Source organism: Vipera ursinii (assembly GCF_947247035.1).
Source record: "Vipera ursinii genome assembly, chromosome: 6".
Classification (NCBI taxonomy): domain Eukaryota; kingdom Metazoa; phylum Chordata; class Lepidosauria; order Squamata; family Viperidae; genus Vipera; species Vipera ursinii.
This window is the reverse complement of record NC_139515.1, coordinates 35860088-35884382: the sequence shown is the minus strand read 5'-3', so window position 1 is coordinate 35884382 and position 24295 is coordinate 35860088. Positions and strand designations below refer to the sequence as shown.

At 42.9% G+C, this 24295-nt stretch overlaps 1 protein-coding gene across 6 annotated transcripts in view; it reads right to left on the bottom strand.

Moving 5' to 3' along the window:
- The window catches only part of IRAK4 (interleukin 1 receptor associated kinase 4), a 112080-nt gene that overhangs the window by 70551 nt on the left and 17234 nt on the right, over positions 1-24295 (bottom strand). For 5 of the 6 annotated variants that reach the window (XR_014492793.1, XM_083365217.1, XM_083365219.1 and 2 more), the window contains 4 exons: positions 14503-14672; positions 13503-13648; positions 12220-12414; positions 9618-9778 (listed from right to left, as the gene is read on the bottom strand). Coding sequence is in view for 5 of the 6 variants with exons in the window: in XM_083365217.1 (XP_083221343.1) it covers positions 9618-9778; positions 12220-12414; positions 13503-13648; positions 14503-14663 (663 nt within the window). In the remaining variant the exon portion in view is untranslated. Of the gene's footprint in view, positions 1-9617; positions 9779-12219; positions 12415-13502; positions 13649-14502; positions 14673-24295 lie in introns of those variants that run through there. The other variant, XM_083365221.1, reaches the window with a different exon arrangement.

Here is a 24295-nt window from a genome sequence, read left to right as displayed (position 1 = left end):
GTTATGGGGAAAAGTACAAAAAGAATTAGATAATTGGAAAAAAATTACAATTATCTTTAATGGGAAGAATTGCAGCTGTGAAAATGAATGTTTTGCCAAAATTTTTATTTTTATTTCAAATGATACCTATATTTAAAAAGGATTTAAATTTGAAGGAATGGCAAAAAGGAATTAATAAATTTGTTTGGGCAGGGAAAAAGCCACGAGTCAAATTTAAGATTATGCAAGATACGCGTGAAAGAGGTGGTCTTAAAATGCCTAATTTTAAATTATATTATGAAGCTGCTGCTTTGTCAGCGATAAGTGATTGGTTTAATTTAACACAAGTGAGATTATTAAATCTTGAGGGCCATGATTTGTTATTTGGATGGCATGCATATTTATTGTATGATAAGAAGGTGGACAATGTGTTCAAGATACATATTTTAAAGTATGCTCTGTTGCGAGTTTGGAAAAAGTACAGACACAAGTTAAATTATAAGATACCTATTTGGGCAATACCGAAACACGCAATAGAAAATATAAATGTTGGGTTTAAACATGATGTGATTACCTATAAGGAAATTTTGTGTTTTGAGAGGAATTTATGGCAATTAAAGCCATATAATATTTTAAAAGAAGAAAAGATTGTACAAACCTGGTTTCAGTATGGGCAATTACAGGCTAGGTGGAAGGAAGACCAGAAAATTGGTTTCTCAATGATTGATGAAAATTTGGTAAAGCAAATTAGAGATCAAGGTCAAGCACATATCAAAAGGATATATCCTGCATTGATAGAAATTGATTCAGAGACGGAACTTGTTAAAGACTGTATGATAAAGTGGGCTCAGAATTTTCAAGAAGTTATTACAATGGATACTTGGGAAAAGATCTGGGTGAGAAATGTAAAATTTACACAGGCCCAAAATTTAAGAGAGAACTTTTATAAAATGTTTTATAGGTGGCACTTAGATCCTAAAAAATTAGCAAGTATGTATCCGAACTGCCAGCCCAAATGTTGGAGGTGTGGTTGTGAGGATGCAACGTATTTTCATATATGGTGGACTTGTAAAAAGGTTAAAGCTTTTTGGATTAAAATTTGGTGGAATATGCAAAAAATATTCAAGAAAAGGATAAAGTTTTGTCCGCAATTGTTTTTACTGGGCATTATTACAGATACTACTGTTGTGGACACTAAGTTGATGTTGAATTTAATTACGGCAGCGAGACTTTTAGTAGCGCAATATTGGAAGAAGGAAGAACTGCCGACTATAGAAGAATGGACTTTAAAAGTTTCCAATTTGGCGGAAATGGCAAAGATCTCAGTGTATTTGAAAGACCAGTCGCAACAGAGATATATTGTGGAGTGGAGAAGATGGATTGATTACATCCAGAATAAATACGGGACTAAAAAGTTTCACCTAGCATTTGAATAAGTATTGGATTTATGTGATATATAAATTACTTGTAGTTATTTTAATAAGAGTTAAAGTGCGATAGAATTTAATATTTTATTGTTGTTTGCATATGGTAGATTATGATTGTTTGTATTTTTATACCCTGTATTTAGCTCTGGGAAGTCGGGGAGGGGGGAGGGGGAGGGGAGGGAAGAGTTGGGGAGGTTTGGGGAGAGGGGAGGGGGTTGGGAGGGGTTTTGTCTTTTAAAAAATGTACTGTAAAACTTTTCAATAAAAAAAGAATCTTGAAAACTGGACATATAATGACTTAATAAGATGACTTTTATAAAAACAATGGAAATACAAGCTGATTAAAAGCATGTTATATGTTGATGTTATTATATGCATAAATACTAAAAATGTTTATATTCACCTTGGTATATACTGAAAATATTAAGAATTATATTTGTTTAATGTAGACAAAAGGAAAATATTATAGGAAGAAGAGAGGATTAAGAAATATATTACCAACATATGAATTGTAGAAATTAATTATCATTGTTTTAAATATATGAATCCAGACAACACACAGTTCATGAAACACTGTTATTGTAAAAAATTAATAAAGCACATTAAGGTCCTGGAGTGGCCTAGCCATTCTCCAGCCCTTAATCGCATAGAAAATCTGTGGAGGGAGCTGAAGGTTCAAGCTACCAAACATCAGTCTTGAAACCTTAATGACTTGGAGAGGATCTGCAAAGAGGAGTGGGACAAAATCCTTTCTGAGATGTGTGCAAACCTGGTGGCCAACTACAAGAAACGTCTGACCTCTGTGATTGCCAACAAGGCTTTTGTCACCAAGTACTAAGTCATGTTTTGCGAAGGGGTCAAATACTTATTTCACTCATTAAAATCCAAATCAACATAACTTTTTTGAAATGTGTTTCTGTGGATTTTTTTGTTGTTATTCTGTCTCTCACTGTTAAAATAAACTTACCATTAAAATTATACACTGATAATTTCTTTATCAGTGGCAAACGTACAAAATCAGGAGGGTTCAAATACTTTTTCCCGTCACTGTATATGAGTTCTGTTCATCGTGGCTGATTTAAACATCCATCATTATATCTCAACATGGTATGAACAAAACAAATGGGGCGTTGTCTTACCTGAACGCCTTTTCTCAGCATGATGATGGAGAATCCACAGATGGGTTGATCTTGCCTTTCTGCCCTAGAGACTAAGTCAATCAACCTTTGCCATGCCTCTCTCCTTCCGGCTAGGAATCCCCAGTCACGATGAAGGTGCACCAGTTGATGATTACAAGGTGGTGGCTCAATGTCCCCTGACACAGGACCAGATGGACCCTGGGGGGGGGAGTGGATTCTCCATTGTCATGCTGAGAAAAGGCATTCAGGTAAGACAACACCCCTTCTCCAGCATGACAAGTGGAGAATCCACAGACTGGACATACCAAAGCCTCACTGTCCCTATGGGCGGGAAGACGTCTGGGCCTGTATCCCACTATCTGACACTACTCTTTGGAGAATTCTCCTGCCAAATGAAGCGTCTGCTGAGGCGAACTTATCCAACTTACAAATGGGGAAGGGGACGACCACGTCACCGCCTTGTATATCTCCTCTATCAATGCCTGTGTTGCCCATGCCGCTGAAGTTGCAGCATGCGAGTGGAGTGTGCGGTAATTCACTTTGGGGCTGGCAAGGATTGTGCCTGATACACCCCTGCTATGCAAGCCCTAATCCATCTGCCTATAGTAGAGGCAGACACCTTCTAACCCATTGAAGAGGGCTGGAATGAAACAGAGGGCTTCAGATTTTTGAAAGGAGGCAGTTCACTTAATATAGTGACCCAATGCTCTATGAACATCCAAGGTGTGCCATTTATGTTCCAATTCATGGGACGGCCCTAGACAAAAATCTGGCAGCACAATCTCCTGTGCTCTGTGAAACAATGAGTTGACCTTCGGAACAAATGAGGGGTCTAAGCGTAACACCACCCTGTCCTTCTGAAAAATGCATGAAATCTCTAATAGAAAGTGCTGCCAATTCCGAAATGCGCCTAGCCAATGTGACTAGGAAGGTGACTTAAGTGTCAAAAACCGTAAAGATGAGGTTCTGATGGGCTTGAATGGAGATGAAGTGAGAGCCTGTAAGACCTTGGAGAGGTCCCAAGAGGGTTATCTGTGGACCACAGGAGGCTTAGCATTGACTGCTCCCTTGATAAAGGAACGCACCATGAGCTGAGGTTTCTGAGTTGCCATATGTGAGCACCGAGGACAGAGCAGCAATTTGCCTGCAAATAGTGTTGGGTGTTAAGCCCTTCTTAAGCCCCTCCAGAAAGTAATCCAATATTCTGGGAACAGGAATGGTAGCCAGATCCAATTGTTGTCTCCCACACCAGTTACAGAAATCCTTCCATGTGGAATCATAGATTCAATTGGTCGCAGGCCATCTTGAAGCCTGAATCACATTAATCACGCCTGATGAGTAGGTCTCCTCTTCTAGGAGTTGCTTTTCAAATGCCAGTGTTCTGAACCAGCCCTCTTCTAACAAACCCCTTATCAGAAAGAAGAGACTGGAGAGCGTCCAAGGCTAAAAGGCTTCTGCCAAGATTTAATTACGCAGTTAACAAAAACACTAGAGCTTGTCTTCTCAAGCGGAAAAGTTGCTTTCAGCAACCAGCCCCTCCCCAAACACTCCTTTTATAGAGAGCTCAGGGCGTGGTCTCCCTGTGCCTCCTCCCGAGGAGTCCCATAGCCTTTCTTTGTTTGTTCCTGCTCGACTGCCTCCTGCGTCGGGCGTCCTTGAACAGGGCCAGCTGTGGGTCATCATCCTCCGCACTCTCGGGCTCACGCAGCTGAGAAGAGGTCCCCGGCTGAGGACTCTGCAAAGCCTCCAAACCATCATCAGCCGGTTCGTCTCCCTCCTCCCCCTCATCTGAGTCCTCCGATACGTCGGAGCCGGCTGTCGGACCCACAGGCTGGCCCTGAGTCACAACAGCCAGGCGGTTAGCTGAAGCCACTGAGGCTCTGGATATTGTAGAACCCCTTGGCTGAGGGAGATCTGATCTTGAGGTATCCTCCAGGGGGGAGATATCGATAGGCCTACGAGGTCGGCATATCACTGCCGTCGTGGCCAGTGGGGAGCAATGAGTATCACCTCTGCCCATTCCTGCAGTATCTTTCTGATTACTACTTGGATCAGAGGGAGAGGAGAGAATGCATACAGGAGTTCTCTGGGCCATGGGCTGCTGAGGGCATCTACCCTTTCCGCCCCTGGAGACAGGAACCGGGAGAAGAACCTCAGGAGCTGAGAATTTGCCTGGGTAGTGAACAAGTCCAGCACAGGATGACCGAACCCCTCCGATATTTCCCTGAAGAGATCTGGGTGCAGGCGCCACTCGGAGTGGTCCACTGTTGTCCTGCTCAGAAAATCCACTTGGTGATTGATCTCTCCTGAGATGTGCTCCGCCTTGAGGGACAAGAGGTTGGTCTCTGCCCAAGTTCCCAATAATTGAGCCTTAGCCATGAGGGACCTGGAGTGGATAACCCCTTGCCTGTTGATATGGGCTTTTGCCGCAATGTTGTGGGTGAGGACTAGAACGTGTTGCCTTGCCACTGTATGGTGAAAGTGGTGTAGGTCCAGATGAATAGCTCTGAGCTCCAACCAGTTTATGTTGTGTTTCAGATCTGACTGGGACCACCGACCTTGGGCCAACTGGGAGTGCAGGTGTGCTCCCCAGCCGAACAAGATGGCATCCGATGTTAGGACAAGTCGGTTGGGCTCCTTGAATAAGGTCCCCCTGTCCATTGCTGGAGAGACCCACCACTTGAGGGATTGCAGGGTCTGTGATGGGACCTTTACCTTGTGGCTGGAGGAACTGGTGACTACTGGAATGGGAGCAAGGATCATTGGAGGGTTCTGGAGTGACTACTCACTCCCTTTGAATCTGGGAGAGATCAGATACTGTCTCAACGTTCCTGAGACAAGTAAACTTTGCACCTCCTTGTGTCTATCACCATGCCCAGGTGAAGGATGTGGGTGGAAGGAACCGTCTGGCTCTTTTGAAAATTCACTGAAAACCCGTAGTCCTGGAGAGTCTTGATGGACAATGCCAGGTCTGACTGAGCCGACTGGGCTGAAGAAAATTGGATAACCATGTCATCCAGATAACACTGGACATGCACCGGAATGGCTCTCAGGTGCGCAGCCAGCACTGCCAGGACCTTTGTGAATGCTCTGGGGGCTGATGACAGGCCGAATGGTAGAGCTCTGTATTGAAAGTGGTGGCCTGCGTAGCAGAACCTGAGGAATTTGCGATGCCCGGGAAGGATGGGAATGTGCAGGTAGGCCTCTATCAGATCGATGGACGTCAGGAGGTCCCCTTTTCTGATGCCCGCTAAGATGGAGTGGAGCATCTGCATGTCATCCAGATAACATTGGATCGATGGACGTCAGGAGGTCCCCTTTTCTGATGCCCGCTAAGATGGAGTGGAGCATCTGCATGTCATCCAGATAACACTGGACATGCACCGGTATGGCTCTCAGGTGTACAGCCAGCACTGCCAGGACCTTTGTGAATGCTCTGGGGGCTGATGACAGGCCGAATGGTAGAGCTCTGTATTGAAAGTGGTGGCCTGCGTAGCAGAACCTGAGGAATTTGCAATGCCCGGGAAGGATGGGAATGTGCAGGTAGGCCTCTATCAGATCGATGGATGTCAGGAGGTCCCCTTTTCTGATGCTCGCTAAGATGGAGTGGAGCATCTGCATTTTGAATTTCTTGTATACTAAATGGGTATTTTAGTTTCTTTAAATCCAGGATCGCTTTCCATCCTCCCAATGCCTTCAGAACGATGAACAGAATGGAATAAAAACCCTGTCCCTTTTGCCCTGCTGGTACCGGTTCTAGGGCTTGAATTTCTAGGAGATGTCGAATTGCTCCTCCATGAGGCGTCATTTGACCGGATTTTTGGAAGATGGGCAAGAGACAAAATGCCTCGGAGGATTGGAGTTGAACTCCAGAGTCAAGCCTAATCTTATGGTGTTGAGGACCCAGAGATCTGTAGTGATGGTCTTCCATCTGTGTGCAAAGAGGGCCAACCTACCCCTTATGGGAGAGGTACTCTTGTTGTCACTTGGACCATCTGAAGGGACGGCCCCTGGTGCCCCGAAAGGGCCATTTGGCCTGAAATTGTTGTCTGGTCTGACCCTGTTACCAGATCTGTCAAATTGACATTCTGGTCTGGGGGGATAAGTGCAGGAGTAATGAGGAAAATCCGAGCCTGTGTAGGTCGGGCGAAAGGACTGCCTGCGGGCATAAGGGGTAGCTCTCCTGTCCGTTTTCTGGATCAGAGGTGTCATGATCTTACATTTATCCTTATTCTCGATGATATAAGGATTCAGTGCCTCTCCAAATAACTCCCCCCCCTTGTAAGGGGCTGAGGCCAACCTCCACTTGGATCTAGCATCCGCTTGCCAGTGTCTGAGCCACAGAAGCCTGCAGGAGGTGATGTTAGATAATAATGCCCAGGAGGAAAATCTGGCCACGTGCAAAGAGGAATCAGCCTTGTACTCAGATGTAGCCACTAATTTATTTAAATCTTGGTGCCTTTTCTGGTGGAACCCTAGCCCGCAATTGGCGAAGCCAGAGGAGGGAAGTTCTGGCGAAGAAAGAAGTAGATGAAGCTGCCTTCACCACCCATGCTAAGACTTGATGGGTCCTGCAGAAATTAAGCTCTGCTTTCTTATCCTCGGACTTCATAGCCTCCGCTATATCTCCGGACACAGCGAAAGACGAAACCAATGGTGCTAAGGGCTCATCTACTGTGGGAACTGCTAGCACCTCTGACAATGCTGGAGCCATATTAAATAACCTTTTATTTGTTCCCCCTAGGGATGGAAAGGTACCTGGTACTCTCCATTGTCTTTGGACAATATTGAGAAAAAGGGGAGGACAGGGAATGTCCTGTTGAGTGAAGGCTGGTTCCGAAAAAACCCTACTGGTAGATGCTTGGCTGATGGAAGGTTCTGCCTGAGAAACACTTTCAGGGCCAAGTTAGACAGTGCTCCTGGCCTTGTGCAGCAAGGATTTGAAGAGGGCCAGATTAAACAGGCCTATGCAAGGAGGGGGGTCAGGAGATAAGTCCTCATCTTCTGACATTCCCTGCTCTCTCTGGTCCTCATCCCCTGTGAACGTCATCCTGCTTCTGGAGGAATGTGAGGGGGAAACTGACCCCTGATATGCGGCGGATTCTGCCTGGGGAAGATATCATCGATTCAGGCCGAGCTGTCTGGTGCATGGTTGAAGCTATGCCCTGGGCAATGGCCTGGGAAATCAGAAATTGCAGACATTCTGACAGTTCTGGCTCTTGAGCATCTGGAGGAAGTGAATGTGGCCCCTGGGCCCAGAGGCCCAGCTTGGGGACCAGGCAGTAGGAACAGCCGAAGGAGAAGGAGCTTGGTGAGGGCCAAAAACTGATGCCTCCATAGAAAGAGACATGCTGTGACCAACCTTTTTATCCATCCTTTGCCTCACAGCTTTGGAGAATTGCCTTTCCAATGCCTGGTGTCTCCTACTTGCCTCTTTCTCCTCAGATTTGGAAGACCTTTTGCCAGAGATAGCTCTGGATTTGAGCTTCCCAGCCACCTCCTGCTTGACCAATTTGAGCTTCTTGCGTCTGGCTGAACAGCTGAAAGCACCTTGTACCTGTGCTTCTGTGGATTCGTCTGCCATTAAGACACTAGATGGAAATGGCAATCATAATGTGTTTACAAAAGCAAGAACTCAATAGAAAAGAGCTAAGTTGTGGTTAGAAGCGGTGGCGACTCAACCAACTTATTGGGATAGCCAGCACACACACTATCCTGGAGGTGGTGGCAAGACCAACTTAATGGTATGGCCAGCACACGTATAACTCCATTGGTGGCAGCATGACCAACTTAATGGTAACGGACAGCACACGTAAAGTCTTGTTGGTGGCGGCAAGGCCAACTTAATGGCATGGCCAGCACACGTATGATCCTGCTGGTGATGGCAAGACCAACTTAATGGTACGGCCAGCACACGTATAAATCCATTGGTGGCGGCAAGACCAAGACAATGGGGCAGTCGGCACACTATGAGCAGTAACACTAATAATAAAAGGTAGCTAAGGCAGATACTCAGCCACGCATTGAAGCCTTAGAAATACCTGAGTGATTGCACACCTCTGTAAAGCTATAAGCCTGGAGGCTGTTGTAGCCGTTTTTGAGATTACAATGAGAGCCGCCCAGTAGCCTGAAAGCACCTTGAAGACAGTTATTTTGTTCTTCTGAATTCCTGGTAAATGATCGTGCAGTTTGCAAAATGGCGTTTTCAAAATGGCAGCCACCAGTAAAAAGACCTCCTGCTCCACCACTAGAAACAATTAGCTGACTGTAACAGTATATTCAACAGCCAGGGCAAGAAGGCTGTAGCTGGATGTGCCCAAATAAGACTATTTTGCTGCTAATTTAACTTCGCTGAAAGGGAGGATTTCCCCCCCCCTCGGGAGCAACTAAAGCAGCATCCAAAATGGTGGCCCCTACACTCATGGCTTGCTAGAAGCTAAAAATACCTTAAGGCTTCAGCCGAAGCCTGTAACTCACTGCGTTTTAAATATCAGCGCTGATATCAGTGCAGAAAACAATAAGGGAAGGAAGGATACAACCTGGGAAGAATCCAAGATGGTGTTGCCTTCTGCTAGAGCCAACCTTAAGCACGTCTCTCTCGGGCTAAGACTAAGTCATGACTGGGGATTCCTAGCCAGAAGGAGAGAGGTATGGCAAAGGTTGATTGACTTAGTCTCTAGGGCAGAAAGGCAAGATCAACCCATCTGTGGATTCTCCACTCATCATGGTGGTGAACAATTATGCTCTCAGAACCAGTTAAGCCCAAAATATTTGTAGAATAGTAAATTGAAGAATTTTGCCATAAGTAATGTTTTCTACACAGGGTTATTAAATTCTCTTAGTAATTCAAAAATTTCTAAAGCTTAATTATTTGAAACAATTTTCCTGTTTCGCTTCTTAGAATTTTGCTTCTGCTTTGATTTTTCGATTAGATATTATAAATGCAGTGTGAAAGGCAGCATAGAACTGTTATTACTGCATGATTTTCTGGTTTCCTAGTATGACATAATTTTTTAAATAGGCAATATAGCATAAATCAAACATTACTATTAGCAAATAACTGACAACCTACAGCTGTAAGTTTTTTCACTGCCACTGTTTGGCCATTGATGCATCCTTTGTAAACCACTCCAAAGCCTCCTTCACCAATCTTGTTGCCACCAGCTGACAGATTTTGGTCATCAAAGTTATTTGTAATACTTTTCAGTTCATAAAATAAGAAGCTTTTCAATCCTGGGCAGAAGGGGGGAAAGGCAAAGAGACCAAGTTGTAGTGCAAATCACAAAACTATTTTAAGCATGGAAATCTTATAATCCAAACTCTACATTAATTTATTTACATATTGTAAATCACATGTTGTCCCAGTGCCGTGCTATATAGCAATCTAAAAATAATAAACATTATTAACAGGGCTCAGAGGCTTTCCAATAACTATTATAGTGACCTCATCTCCAAAGGAAGCCCATCATATAGTGCAGGGGTGTCAAACTGCCGGCCCACAGGCCAGATGTGTCATGCCAAAACCGTGCCCATCCCATTGCCGGCAATGGAGAAAAAGTTGCGATATGTCACGACACGTCATGTGACATTGCAAGTTTGACACCCCTGATAACTATATTATTATAATCCAAGACAGTGGTTGGAATCAAATACTTGAATGAGGTTGGGTAAACACAATTAGTTTAATATACTGATGTAGGCTTTCAAGGCTGGTATCTGTAACAACAGATTTCTTGAAATTTTGTAAGCAACCAAGGCTGACATTGTAGGATGAATGGAAATTTCCTTGGTTCTTAGATATGACATCTTAAGGATCTGGTGGTTTATTAGGTTACTAATAAATAGAGGCTTTTGTAAATTAACTTTAGCCAGAGCCATTACTTCATTTGTGCTTTTACCTGTTAGTGTTGTGATTCAGTGTCAGCCTGTGGGTTTGGCAGCTGAATCGGACAATTCTGAGGAGGAAGAGGAGGAGGAGGAGGAGGAGGAGGAGGAGGGGATTGGAGAGCCTGCAGAGGAAAGTTCTGAGGCATCGCAGAGCTCTCAGCCAGGCCCCTCCCATCTTGTTCCTCCTCAGACCCAGCTGTGTGAGCCTGAAAGCTTGGACGAAGATGATTCACAGCTGGCTTTGTTCAAGGACGCTTGAAGCAGGAGGCAGACAAGCAGGAGTGAACAAAGGAGGGCAATGAGGCACCTCGGGAGGAGGCAAAGAGAAGCCACGCCTTGAAACTGTGTTTAAAAGGGGAATGTGTGGGAGGTGCTGGTTGCTGAAGGCAACCGTTTGAACAGCTTCTGATTTAGTCGTGGTTAGTATTTGTTTTGCTCTGTTTTGGATCTGTTTCATTTCATTTGTGTAAATAAATTTGGTTGGCTTACTTTCAGCCTATTGACTTTTGAAAAGCGGTTGTCCCTGACATTTCTGCAGGGCCGGTAGTAGGCTGGAACAAAACAGTTAGAAGTAACATTTCATAACATCTGACAGCAAGACCTGGGGGGCGGTTGCCCACAAACAGTCCACAAATGTCTCCTATATGGTCTATCAAGTTGTACCTTTGACACCTGCAAGCAAATTTGTTACTGGAATAAAAAAGGGTACCTGGTATTTAGCTTAACAGGGGTTAGGAGCCTGGAGATAAGTAATTTATCACAATGGCAAATATCTATAGCTTGGGTATAGGATGAGGGTGAAGGTTTGTTCTCCGAGCATATAGATTGGTTTCTGAATGTTTCGTTACCCGGCTAGGTAATATTTTCAGTGGAGTTTAGGGGATGTCAGTGTCAGTGTTCTGTTTATAAGGGCTTTGTGTGGTCAATAGATCTTGTGATGGGTCAGGTGTGTGTGTGTCAAGTGAGGTTCTTGAGATGGGTCTTGTAATGAGTCAGGTGTGGGTGTGTCAAGTGAGGGTCTTGTAAATGGGACTTGTGATGGGTCACACTCATCACAAAGCCCTTATAAACAGAACACTGACACTAACATCCCCTAAACTCTGCTGAAGATGTTACCTTGCCTGGAAACCAACCCACAAGCTCGGAGAATGAACCTTCACCTTCAATTTATCATAGCATAATAAAAAAACACCACATGGAAGTATTCAACTTGTATGATGATATAGAATTAAATAATTAACAAAGTATTGTGGGATGGTTTTGCTTTCTGTGCTTGTATGACTGTCATTTAACTTTGTAACCAATGAATAATTCTCTTACTTTTGTTTCCTGTAGCAAATTGTATAAAAATAACTGATTTTTGGGGCGCTCCTTGCATGTAAACCCCAAAGGCATCCTCTTTTGCTTCTGTACAGAAATAAAGAGTTTTTCCTTTTCTCAATTCCTATGTGGACATTGGATTCTTCACACTAGATTCTTGTATCTAGCCAGCCTTCTGGCCAAAAGCATTTTCAGAGACAAGATGGTTTGCTATGCCGAGCACAGGCAACTGAGCAGATCTATCTTTATAGCTAGGTGCCCTGATTGCTGATTGACAGTATTACAGTGTCAAGGCATAATACCCAGAATCCTCCTTGAAAGAAACAACCTTGTTTTATTTTGTCAACAGCTGTAAGTTTGTGTATCTCTACCAGTTTGTCATCATCTAAAACCAACCTCTACACTGGAATGGACTAGCAAGGGTGGAGTAAAAGATGACATAAAGTTTGGAAAAGATAATTATCTACCTGTATCATTAAGGTGACTGCTACTGTTCTCTGAACTCAGATCACAACTATTTGATGTTAGGTGACCTTCATTTGGATCCAAGGATAGCAATTCAGGTATTTTCTTGCCTTCTACAAGAGGTCCTTTTTTATGTAGGTGTACAGTTTCCAGTAAGGATAGAGACAGGGTCATGTTTTTTGTCATGTTTACAGAATCTGCCATTAAATAAAATCATATAGATGTCAGATAGGAAATGCATTCATCCTACATCACTTTAAAAAAGTGTAAGGAATGAATTATGCTTGAGTAATCAGTCTTTTAAGCATACTATGAGGCTAATACAAAGCTATAATCAGCTAAAATCAGCTAAAAAGGTATGAAAACTTGGGCTGGTTAAATTGTGAATGATGGCCTTTACACAGTTTACAACCACAATTTTTCATAATATGTCTCTCATATAATCTGAATAGATTCCTCAATTGTAAATTTGAAAATTTTTCCAACATTTCTACCCCATTGAATAAAAGGGATTTTTATAGTATAAAACAGAAAAAATATTAGCCCTTTCACACACATAAAAAGCTATTTTCTTTTCCTAACTATTGATATTTAGTTCTATGTTTCTTCACATCCAGATGAAAAAATTAAAGTCCTGAAAATACTATTGACTTCATTTAAAAATCATTTATTACTTTAGCAACATAACTTTTATCAATAAACGTACGGTAATAAACTAGTTTTTAAAAAATGTAAATTTTAATTGTATCCTCTAAAATTATTTCAAACAAAAATAATCAAAAAATTTAATTCAGCAAAAAAACTTAGTATAAAGTAACCTGACTTTATGGTAGCTGGTCAGTTGCTAGCCAAGAATTTGTCTACTCTCTACAGAACTTTCAGTTTGCTAATAAAGTTTGGTCACTACAGTTTAACCATGGTTTACTAATTGTTTCATATTAGCAATAAGCCAGAACAAAACATGTCCCATTATAGTTTAACTATGTGAAATCAACATTTTCAAGAAAGCAAAATTCTTGTATGAATTTCTTAACTATTAACATTATGAATTTAATTTTACAGATTGCTATTAAGTGCAAAAAATTAAACCAGGCTTCATCAGAGACTATTCTATCTATCTATCTATCTATCTATCTATCTATCTATCTATCTATCTATCTATCTATCTATCTACCTACCTATCTATCTATCTATCTATTTATCTATCTCAAGAGTTTGAAAGTAAAACATTTTTACAACTTTTCCTTAAAATACATTGCAAAGATAAAGTATAGATCAAAATTACCTGGAATCAAAAGACTTGCTGGTGCCAAGAACTGATTTCTGATGAGGAGGTCCACCAAATCACTGACAGTACAATTTAATGTTCCCCAATCATAAAGTAATTCACAGGTAGGACTTTTTCCTACTTGTTTTAATTCTTCAAATCGCCTTTAAGATATATACATATGTTAGTTAGATAAAAGAATTAACTATTATTTATCAAAAGAAGTGTGACATATTATAACCATTTTAGTTGCACTTTTGCTATAAAGTCTTTAGTCCAAGCCTGAACAGCTAAATATTCAATATTCTGCCAGCTATAAAGTACTAGGATACATGAACCTATTATTTTAAATAATTTATATAACAGTTGAGCCCAGTAGCAATGAGAAAAAGAACTATACCTGGCACAGAAATAAATGGTATAAAACAAAATAAATTGTATTGAACTGGAGAGAAAGTTAATTTTCAAGATTGCTTTCACACACTGAAAGTGATATATAAAACAAATATAGCAAAAATCAGATATTACAAGAAAGGCTCAGCATCAAAGTGCCATTCTTAAAATAAAGTTGCCATCCCTGTTAGACAATATCAAGCTGTAGACACCTAAGTCTTATTTTGGACACTCAATCTTTCAATGAAAAATTACATGCAATACAATAACAACATGATCCAATATATACAACTTCTCACCACATACAACTTCTTACTACATCTCTAGTCCAAGTGGGGAAAAAACTCAGACAGGGTCCATCTCAAAGACTGACTTTTATTCCCTCACCTTAGCAATGTCCCAACAACATTTTTTTTTGGTCCCTCACTCCAACTACCAATCACTCACTGGGAAGTAGCATGCTTGAGCATATACTAGTTCTATTGCCTTCATTTTCAATGACCAAATTATTGAACAAGTTGCAAGCTAACTCTAGCTAGAATCAAGGGGTTAGGTGGCTATATAAATTTATTAACAAAATAAATAACTCTGTAAAAATGCTTCCCCTTTGGTTTCCATACCTTACCTTATTTGCATTTGGTTGTATCGTTTTGCACCAGATGAATCAGTTATATCAGCAGCTAATTTCTTCCATCCTTCTTGTGGATCAATGAAATCTGCCAGCTGTCTCATCATTCCATAGCCAAGGGAACGTACATAGGTAGAAGGTGTTATGGAATTGGTCATTTCTGATTCCTAACAAATGAAAATGAAATTGCTATTAAGCACTTTTTTGTATAATCCAAGATTATACACTATCCCCAAGGCTGTGATGCATACTTAATTTGAACTTTATTTTTACAAGTTTTGTCATAGTACTGGTTATAATGCAGTATTTGATTAGTATGTCCCTACATGTTTTGAATTATTTTGGAAGCTTCTTTTAAAAAGTTCAATCATCCATCACACATACAGTATTCTCCTGCCAAATAAATATGAACCAATCCCTTTAAGGGATAACAAATACAGGTAGTCCTTGACATATAACCACAATTGAGCCCAAAATTTATGTTGCTAAATGAGACATTTGTTAAGTGAGTTTTACCCCATTTTACAAACTTTCTTGCTACATTTATTAAGTGAATCATTGCAGTTGTTAACTTAGTAATACAGATGTTAAATGAATCTGGCTTCCCCATTGACTTTGCTTTTCAGGAGTTTGCAAAAGCTGATCACATGACCCTGGGACACTGCAACTGTCATAAATATGAACCAGTTACCAAGCATGTGAATTTTGATCAAGTGACCATGGGGACGCTGCAACAGTCAAAAGTGAAAAACGATCATAAGTCACTTTTTTCGTGCCGTTGTAACTTTGAACAGTCACCTGCACAAAGCCATTTCTTATTACCTTATTACTTTAATATACGTTACTCAACTACATTTATATTCATCCATAGCATTTACTTCCAAAATGTGCATCACAGCATGTTTGTGTGGAGAAGGCAAAGGAGAGAATTTAAAGAGAAAGAGGGGCTTTAGGAAACTTCTTATAAGTCTGCAACAAGTAGACATGGGGCGGTGGAGGGGGAGAGAAAGTGCAAAAAACAAGAGATCATTTCCCAGGGTTTACATCCATAGATTCTCAATATTATTTACTTAATTTTTATGCTATTTTTCATGTTATACCAAACTGTAAAGAAAATGCAGTTTTAAAAGGAGCCTTGGTGGAGCAGTGGGCTAATGCCTCCTTAAGTAACACCAGCTCAAGGTTGACTCAGCCTTCCATCCTTCCGAGGTAGGTAAAATGAGGACCCAGATTGTTGGGGGCAATAAGCTGACTTTGTAATAATGCCGCTTGGGGGGGGGGAAAGCCCTAATAAGCAGGCATATACATAGAATGAAGGCTATTGCTAAGCACATTGGTTTGTGCTTAAATTGTAAGCCGCCCTGAGTCTTCGGAGAAGGGCGGGATATAAATGGGATTAAAAAAAATATATCTAAATCAGAATCAGAATATGGTTGGAAGGGACCTTTGAGGTCTTTCAGTCCAACCCCCTGCTCAAGCAGGAGACCGTTGTGGTTGACCTTTGGGGGGGGCATGGGCATAGTGGGGGGGCATAGTCAGCTCAATGTCGCTCATGTCATGTTTGTGGAGGTCTGGGCAGGGTTAGGGGGCTCCATTGTCTCAAGCCGAGGAGGGCAAGACCAGAGAAAGCACTATACCCTTGTCCACCAGAGGAGCCTTGCTGTCCCTCTCAGGCCATGCATAGGACCCTGAGTGATGCAGGCTGCCTGGAGCTCTGGGCAGTGGAGCACAAGCGTTCAGTCCAGCCTTTCAATAGGGCACTCGGCTGCGCTTACCTCAAGGCTGCTGCTCATTGGCTCGCTATCCTTCACCAAGTTGTTCATGGTGCAGGAGGGCAAAATGTGTGGATCAGAAGGAGGGCCACTCATGGTGTTTGCTCAAATGCAAAAGGGGAAACATTTCTTGACGCCTCCTTGCCTTGTGATCAAATGCCACTTTTGCTAGTAGCCTGTGGCCACTTAAAAGACTGAGAACAAACCAGGCTCAGTTTATCCCATGCTTGCATTTAGTGGAGACATCCACAGACAACAGTACAGCAAAATTGTCAAAATGGTGGCTGTGATAGTTGATCAGAGCTCCTCTGGTTTTTATGTGCAACAGCTTTAGCATTTAGGAACAGAGGTAAGTTAGTTGCTTTTCTATTAATACATAATCCTTAAAAGAGCTCTCCTGCAGGGACCCTGCCATGGTCTAATTCAAATTGGAAATATAGCAAAGGAAAATATTCCCCCCCCCCCGTCTGCTTTCTCCTGTTTTCCCCACTGGAAATGGCTATTTGTAACACACAAGGAGGGGATACTTTCGTAAGAGTTCACAACTCAAGAATACCATTGTTAATTTGGATTGCCAATGAAGTCCTGTCTGTGACAAAAGAGAACACAAAATTGCTTTCTCCTTTGAGCCCAATCTTCAAAGGATCCAGGATTGAAGCAGAACTGCATGAACTGGGGCATCTGCAACCAAGTTGCCTCTCCCTCCTTCCTCCCTCCCTCCTTTCTCCTTCTCATCTCTTTCCTTCCTCCGTGCTCAGGAAGAGATGATGGGTGGGGGAGAGATTGCCAGCACTGCCAGTGTCCATGCTGCCACCAGTTGTCATTATCCCACACAGGCAGACGGGGCCAGTCCTGGTGAAAGGGAAATCCTCGTGGTTGCGAGGCTAGGTCAGTGAGTGGGCAATGGAGGTGCTGGTGGGAGGGCGGGTGGCACTGATCTACAACTTGGTTGCGTCCATCAAAGCCAGAAAGCGTTCAGCCTTTGATCATGGGGCAGCCCTGGAACCAGCGAGGAGCTGACCCATCGCTCCCTGCACAGGAGACGACCAGTGCCAGCATCCTGGGTGAAATCAGCTTGCGGGGAAGACAGCCAGCAGGAATGACTTACTCCACCTGTTCAGCGCCGTTTGTGCACACACCCAAGGGGCAGGGCAAGGGCACCCAACACTGGCTCCAGGGCTGCCCTGTGGATCTAAGGCAGAGCATGTTCTGGCTTTGATGGCTGGCACCAGATTGTAGATCAGTGCCCGGTCGGCCTGGGCCAGGCCGAGGTGTCATGGTCCAATTCTTTGCTGTTTTACAGAGCAGGTCCACAGATCAAACGGAACCACGTGGTGAGCCATATCTGGCTGAGGGCCTTGTGTTTGACATGTCTGCCCTATACCATTTCAGACAAGTGACTGTCCAGTCTCTTTTTAAAAACCTCCAGTGATGAAGCAACCACAACTACTGACAGCAAACAATTCTGTTCGTTATTTGTCCTCACTGTTAGGAAGTTTCTCCTTAATTTCAGGTTGCTTCTCTCCTTGATTAGTTTCCATCATTTCTTGTCTTGCCCTCTGGTGCTTTGGAAAATAAGTTGACCCCCTCCTCTTTGTGGCAACCTTTCAAATACTGGAATACTGCTATCATGTTCTCCTAGTCCTTTTCTCTAGACTAGCCAAAACCCCACAACCATTCTTCATGTTTTAGTCTCCAGGCCTTTAATCATTTTAGTTGCTCTTCTTTGTACTTTTACCAAAGTCCCAACCACTTTTTTATAATGTGGTGACCAAAACTGGACACAGTATTCCAGGTATGGCCTTACTAAGGCTTTATAAAGCAACACTAATACTTCATGTGATTTTGATTCTATGCCTCTGTTTATACAACCAAGGATTGTATTAGCTTTTCTGGCTGCTACCACACACTGCTGGCTCATGTTTAAGTGATCTTCCACTAGAACTCCAAGGTCCTTCTCACAGTTACCATTTTTGAGCCAGGTTTTGCCTAATCTGTATTTGTACCTTTGATTTTTCCTGCCTAAAATCTTGCTTTTCTCCACATTTAACTTCATGTTGTTGAATAGGACACATTGTTCAAATCTGTCGAGAATTTTTGGATCATGAACTTGTCTTCTAGGGTGTTGGCTATTCTTGCCAGCTTAGTGTATTCTGTAAATTTGAGGAGTCTCCCTTCTATCCCCTCAGCTAAGTCATTGATATAGATATTGAAGAGTAGTGGGCTAAGACAGAACCTCATGGTACCCTACTGCTTATTTCCCTCCATGCAGATGTAGTACCATTAAGGACTACTTCTTGAATATTGTTTGTCAGCCAGTTAGAAATTCATTTCATAATGATGTTATCATTTTCTAGCTTACCAAAAAGTCAGTTGTAGTCTAATTCAAGGCTTTTCAACCAGTGGTACGGGTACCACCTATGGTACATTGGCACCTGGCAGGTGGTATGCGACCATCCTAGAAAAGTGGTAGCAGGGGAGGGGAATGAGCTGAACTGGTGGCAGCACCGCACAAGCCTGAGCAAGAGACGGCTGGAGCTGCAGGGTTGTCAGGACTCAGCAAAAGCGCCAGGATCAGCGCTTCTTCAGGGCTGTCAGGGCTCAATGAAAGCGCCAGGATCAGCGCCAGGCTCCAGCTGGAGCTCAGCACTGATCCTGGCACTTCTGAGCCCAGAAGAAGCACCGATCCGCTGGAATGTTGCAGCATCTCCAGGGTCTTGTGATTTACATTCAGATGATTGGCAACTGATTCATATTTATGATGGTCACAGTGTCCCAGGGTCATGTGAAGTGACCAAAACCTGCTGCACCCACCCAGAAGACGGGGGGAATAAAAACCAAACACCCCCACCCCACCCCAACTGCCAATCCTCAACAGAAATGCTCACAAAAATGAAAACCTTGGACAGGAGGAAGAGCACTGCTGGGCGGGCAGGCAGGTGCGTTGCTCGGCTGTGGCTTGGGGGGCAATTTTTTCAGTGCCATTGTAACTTCAAACAGTCACTAAGTGAACTGTTGCAAGTCACTTCCCCCCTTTTTGGTCACCATGTTTATGACACCTTGCTAGGCAACTGGTGGTACTCGGATGTTGCCATATCCTATTCACAATGGGTAAAAAGGTTGAAAAGCCTTGGTCTAATTTGTCAAATGCCTTGCTGAAATCTAAGTATACTATGTCCACAGCATTTTGCTGGTCTACTAATTTAGTCACTTTGTTAAAGAATGAAATAAGATTGGTTTGGCATGATCTGTTTTTAACAAACCCATGCTGACTACTAGTTATAAAGTTATAACTTTGTTTCTTGATTTTACAGATCTGCTTTTTGATTATCTTTTCCAGTATCTGTCAGCTATCCAGTTAGCGGATCCAGAAAAAGAAACTCCTGGGACATTATTTTACTTTATTGAATAAACCATATTGGCATAGAGGAAGCGAAACCAGCTCTGGGTTTCTGCACAAAAGCTAGCATTGTTAATCCCCCTCTTTCCTTATTTCATCTGCCTGATGTGACCTTGGATTACAGCACTCTCTCAAGGGAACAGATAATGCTCCGATGCAACTGTTCCCACCCTTACATTCCATCCCACCTCCTCCCTTTTCTTTGTCAAGTTGCAAATGAAGGGGAATACAGTTGAAAGTACAAATCAGTCTTCACAGTATTTTCCCAGGTATCGATGTTAGGCTATTGGTCTGTAGTTTCCTGGGTCTGTTTTCCCCCTTTTTTTGGAGATAGGAACCACACCAGCTCTTTTCCAATCCTCAGATAATTCCCCAGCATTCCAGGATTTTTGAAAGATATTGTACAATGATTCTGAGATAACATCTGCAAGCGCCTTCAGAACTCTGAGATGTAAACCATCCCAGTGATTTATATTCGTCAAGATCAAATAGGTGTTCTTTAACCATTTTCTTGTTTAATTTTTATTTCTAGTTTGTCTTTTTGGTTAGGTTTTTGGTAGGTTGGGCTACAGTTTCTTTTTGCATGAAGACTGTAATTAAGCACAGCATTCCTCAGTCGCTGACCTAATTAATAGTTTAAACACTTATCAGCATCCCTTGAAAGTAAAAACAAACCATCCTCGGCTACCATGTCAAAGGAGTAAATCAAAAACTCCTTATCAGAAGTCGATGAACCGTGGTTCATTTGACGCATGGTGAACAACAGGTAAAAGAAAGAAAACCCAAAACATATTCTACTGTAAAAACTTTAATCAGAAAAGAAAAAAAAGACTCTTAACTAACTACATGCTTTGTCTCACCAGATAGCAAAGAAAGAAAGGAAGAAAAATTTTGTTTGGACATGCGCACACAATAGTAGAGCCAGACATGAAACTAAAACATGGTTGAACATGTGACTCACCATGGTTGCAATGATAAGATAACAGCACAGCTGGAAGAGCAGACTGCAACGTAAAAACGCAGTGACAACCCCTTCTTTGTCAGTAAAGCAGAACTCAGATAAGACACATTTTCTTATGCAGATGCTCGTGCTGGGCTGCAGGAAGTGGCTTGTTAAGCATATCAACAATCTGATCATGTGTAGGCACATACTGCAATTCCACAAAACCCCGTTTAACTACTTGTCTTATATTTTGATAATGGGTGTCAATGTGTCTAGACCTTGAACCTGTAAACCGTGTTTCAGATATATAAACCACAGATTTGTTATCTTCCATCACAGTGATCGGTCGAATCGGATGTGTCCAGATATCTGTGACTAAAGCATCAAACCACATTAGAGAATTAGATGCATATGAAACACAAGCATATTCAGCTTCAGTAGATGAACAAGAAACAAAATTCTGTTTACGCACATGCCAGTACACAGGACATCCATTCAAGAATATCATATAACCTGAAGTACTCTTACGTGATTTCTTATCGCTCACCCAATCAGAATCTACATAACAAGATAACTCTGCATAATCAGTATGTGCCGGTTCTAATACAATGTTGCGAACCTCTGTCCATAGTTTTTCAGGCACTCTGTCTGTCAGATCTAATTCCTTAAATCTATTTATCACCTCTACTGTATATTCATCAGGGATATGATTTCGTTCATACCCGAGTGGCCTAGAATGATTTGAAAAAGAGTAAAGCTCACGAAGTTCAGGTTCAGGCTCGTGCATCTCTGTATAAAGCTCTTTTCTATACATGTAATGCTGCTCCACTGTCCAAAGTCCAAAGAAGTCGTCTGAAGTTGTGGATCGTTAGTTAAGGCCAAGGTGGCAAGTGGAGCTTGCAGATCACGCCTGGGACCACGACGACCTTGTCATCTGCCTCTACCTCTGCCTCCTCTGGAATCTGTTCCTCTGGGCTGGTACGTGGCGGGCGCTGGGAATCATTGGGAACAATCCCGGGTGGCATGTCCCACACGATTGCAGATGTAACATCTTGGCATCCTTGGAATGTAGGCTCTTCCATGGAAGGGACGCCTCACTAGAGCTCTTGATGCGGATGGTCCTTGTAAATGTGGCGCGGCTTGCATAAGTGCCTCTTCTTCGGTTAAAATCCTGCATACATGATCCAGCATACGTTGGGTAAGGGGTACTTCATTAATTTTGGTAATAGCATCTTTCCATTCATAATTCAGTGGGTTAATAATGCTGATCATTTGAAATTCATCAATAAGAAAGCCTTTTTCACCCAGTTTTTTTCTTATTCCTTTTTTTTTTCTTATTCCTTTTATTTTAGTCAAATGGTTTCCAATACATTCACCAGGTTTTAATCTCGAACCATGGAACTCGGACAAAAGCACACATGTAGACTCAATCAACGTAGGCCGATAGCATGCTTCTAATTGAGTCCAAATTTGCTGGGCAGTTGCATCTTGTGAAAAAGTGAGCTGCAATTCAGTGTCCATTGACATCAATAATGTTGTGCATGCTTTAGTATTTAAGTCCCATATGTCAGGGGTCCATGGCTGGGCAGGAGGATTAAATAACACGCAATGGGTACCTTCTCTGCGGAGCAAAAGTCCAACTTCACTGACCCATGCCTTGTAATTTTGTCCTGACCGCTTCAATTTCGAGTCACCAACCAGTGGTACAATAGAAGACACCTGTTGAGGAACATGCATTAGAGGTACTGGCTGTACAGGTTGTGCAATCCGGACTTGACCTGCAGGAGGCACCGGTGGCGCCTCTGCTAAGACTTGTGGCAGTTGCATTGGGGCTGCAGCTGGTACCAGTGCTGGTTGTGGCTGTACTTGAGTCGCAATTCCACCCTGGCCAGCAGAAGGTGCTGGCGCTTGAGCTGAAACATTAAGTTGGCCTGCAGATGGCGCTGGCCTTTGTATTTGAGAACCCAGTGGTAGCTGCACTTGGGCTGAATGTTGCTGTGCTCCATCTGGGACAGGAACATGGATAGTAGCTGTATTAATAGGAATTCTAGCACCATGAGGGGCTGGAGCTCCCAATAAATGGATTGGCTTTCGTACAAATACAACATCTCGAAGAGGTGTTGCAGCTTGAAGCATTGATTGATTAATAGACATCTTTGAAAATGCGTACTGCATTCTCTGCATTTGCTCCTGTAGTACAAATAGTAATTCATTTCTACTTTGTAAAACAGATTCACCAGCAGATGGTGTTATAACATTAGATTTAGGCATCACTGTAGCCTTGTGAGTCATTTGATCCTGCACATCATCATGAGACTGTGACGCAGGTGCTTTCTGTTCCCCTTCATCTGACACAACACCCACTTGTGGGAGTGGCTTTGGCTTGGAAGAAGAAGGCAATATGGCGGACTCTGGGATTTGACTCACAGCAGAGTCCCTCTTATGCTGCTTAATCAATGATGCATATGCTTTTGCCTGGTACAGCCCCTGTTCAAATGCCTCAATTTGATCAAAATAACTTTGCACGGCCTTCTCATGCAGAGTTTCTTCAAAGGAGAATAATGAATTTCATCTTTCCTTAGTGGAACTTTAGGTCTGGCACCGAGCCACTCAAATTCAGCATGGGACCCTTGAGTGCGAATTCTTTCTGGGGCGGCTGCTGAGAGCCTGTAACATCAGGAGATGATGTGACTGACCTTAAATCATCGACAGAGGCTGCTGCTTCTTCTCCAAGATGCGTGGCAGAAGCAAGTGGAGTCGGTAAACTTGAAGGAAGACGCCTGGGTGAAGTGGCCTCCTCCTCTTTGTCAGACTGATAACGAGCCTCCTTTTTGCCTTTCCTCCTGCTCTTCTTTTTTGGCATATTTCAGTAATTAAGCACAGCATTCCTCAGTTTCTGACCTAACTAACTAATAGCCTAAACGTTTATCAGCATCCCTTGAAAGTTAAAAACAAACCATCCTCGGCTACCATGTCAAAGGAGTAAATCAAAAACTCCTTATCAGAAGTCGATGAACCGTGGTTCATTTGACGCATGGTGAACAACAGATAAAAGAAAGAAAACCCGGGGACTTCCGGTGGCGACGCGACGCCGAAAACAGCCGTTTTCGGGCTGCCCGCTCCGCAGCTGTGTTTTTCCATCGTAAACAGCGCCGATCAGCTGTTTAGATGGATTTGAAGCCCCCTCCTCGGGAGAAGAGGAGGGGGTGAGGCCCCAGGTAGGGGTTGAGCTCTCTGGGGCCGCCTGAGCTGAGAGCTTGGGCGGCTGAAGGATGAGCCCCCCCTGAAGCCTGGGTTGCTCCGAGCTGCGCAGCACCTCTGCTCTGGGATTATTGGAGCAGAGCCAGGCGTTAGCAACCACCCCTGCCAAATGGAAATACTTTTGATTATCAAGAAGCAGGCAGAGCGGTACAGGAGGTCAAGGTGAAGTGGACTCTTTATTTTTACTCTCTAGCTCAATGGATTTTATAGCTTCAAAGTGAAAGTGAGTAATAAGTGAAAGTGGGGGAAGATGGCGGCTAAAACTTCTAAAGCTCTTCGGAATGTGGGGTCTTCCCTGGTGCAAGAGACCTCATTGCAAGCTTTGTTTCCTCCTGCATCTCCCCCGGCATTGACGCTTAAGGATTTACAAGACGCTCTTGGAAAGCATGTACAATTGATGTCTGATATGATGGA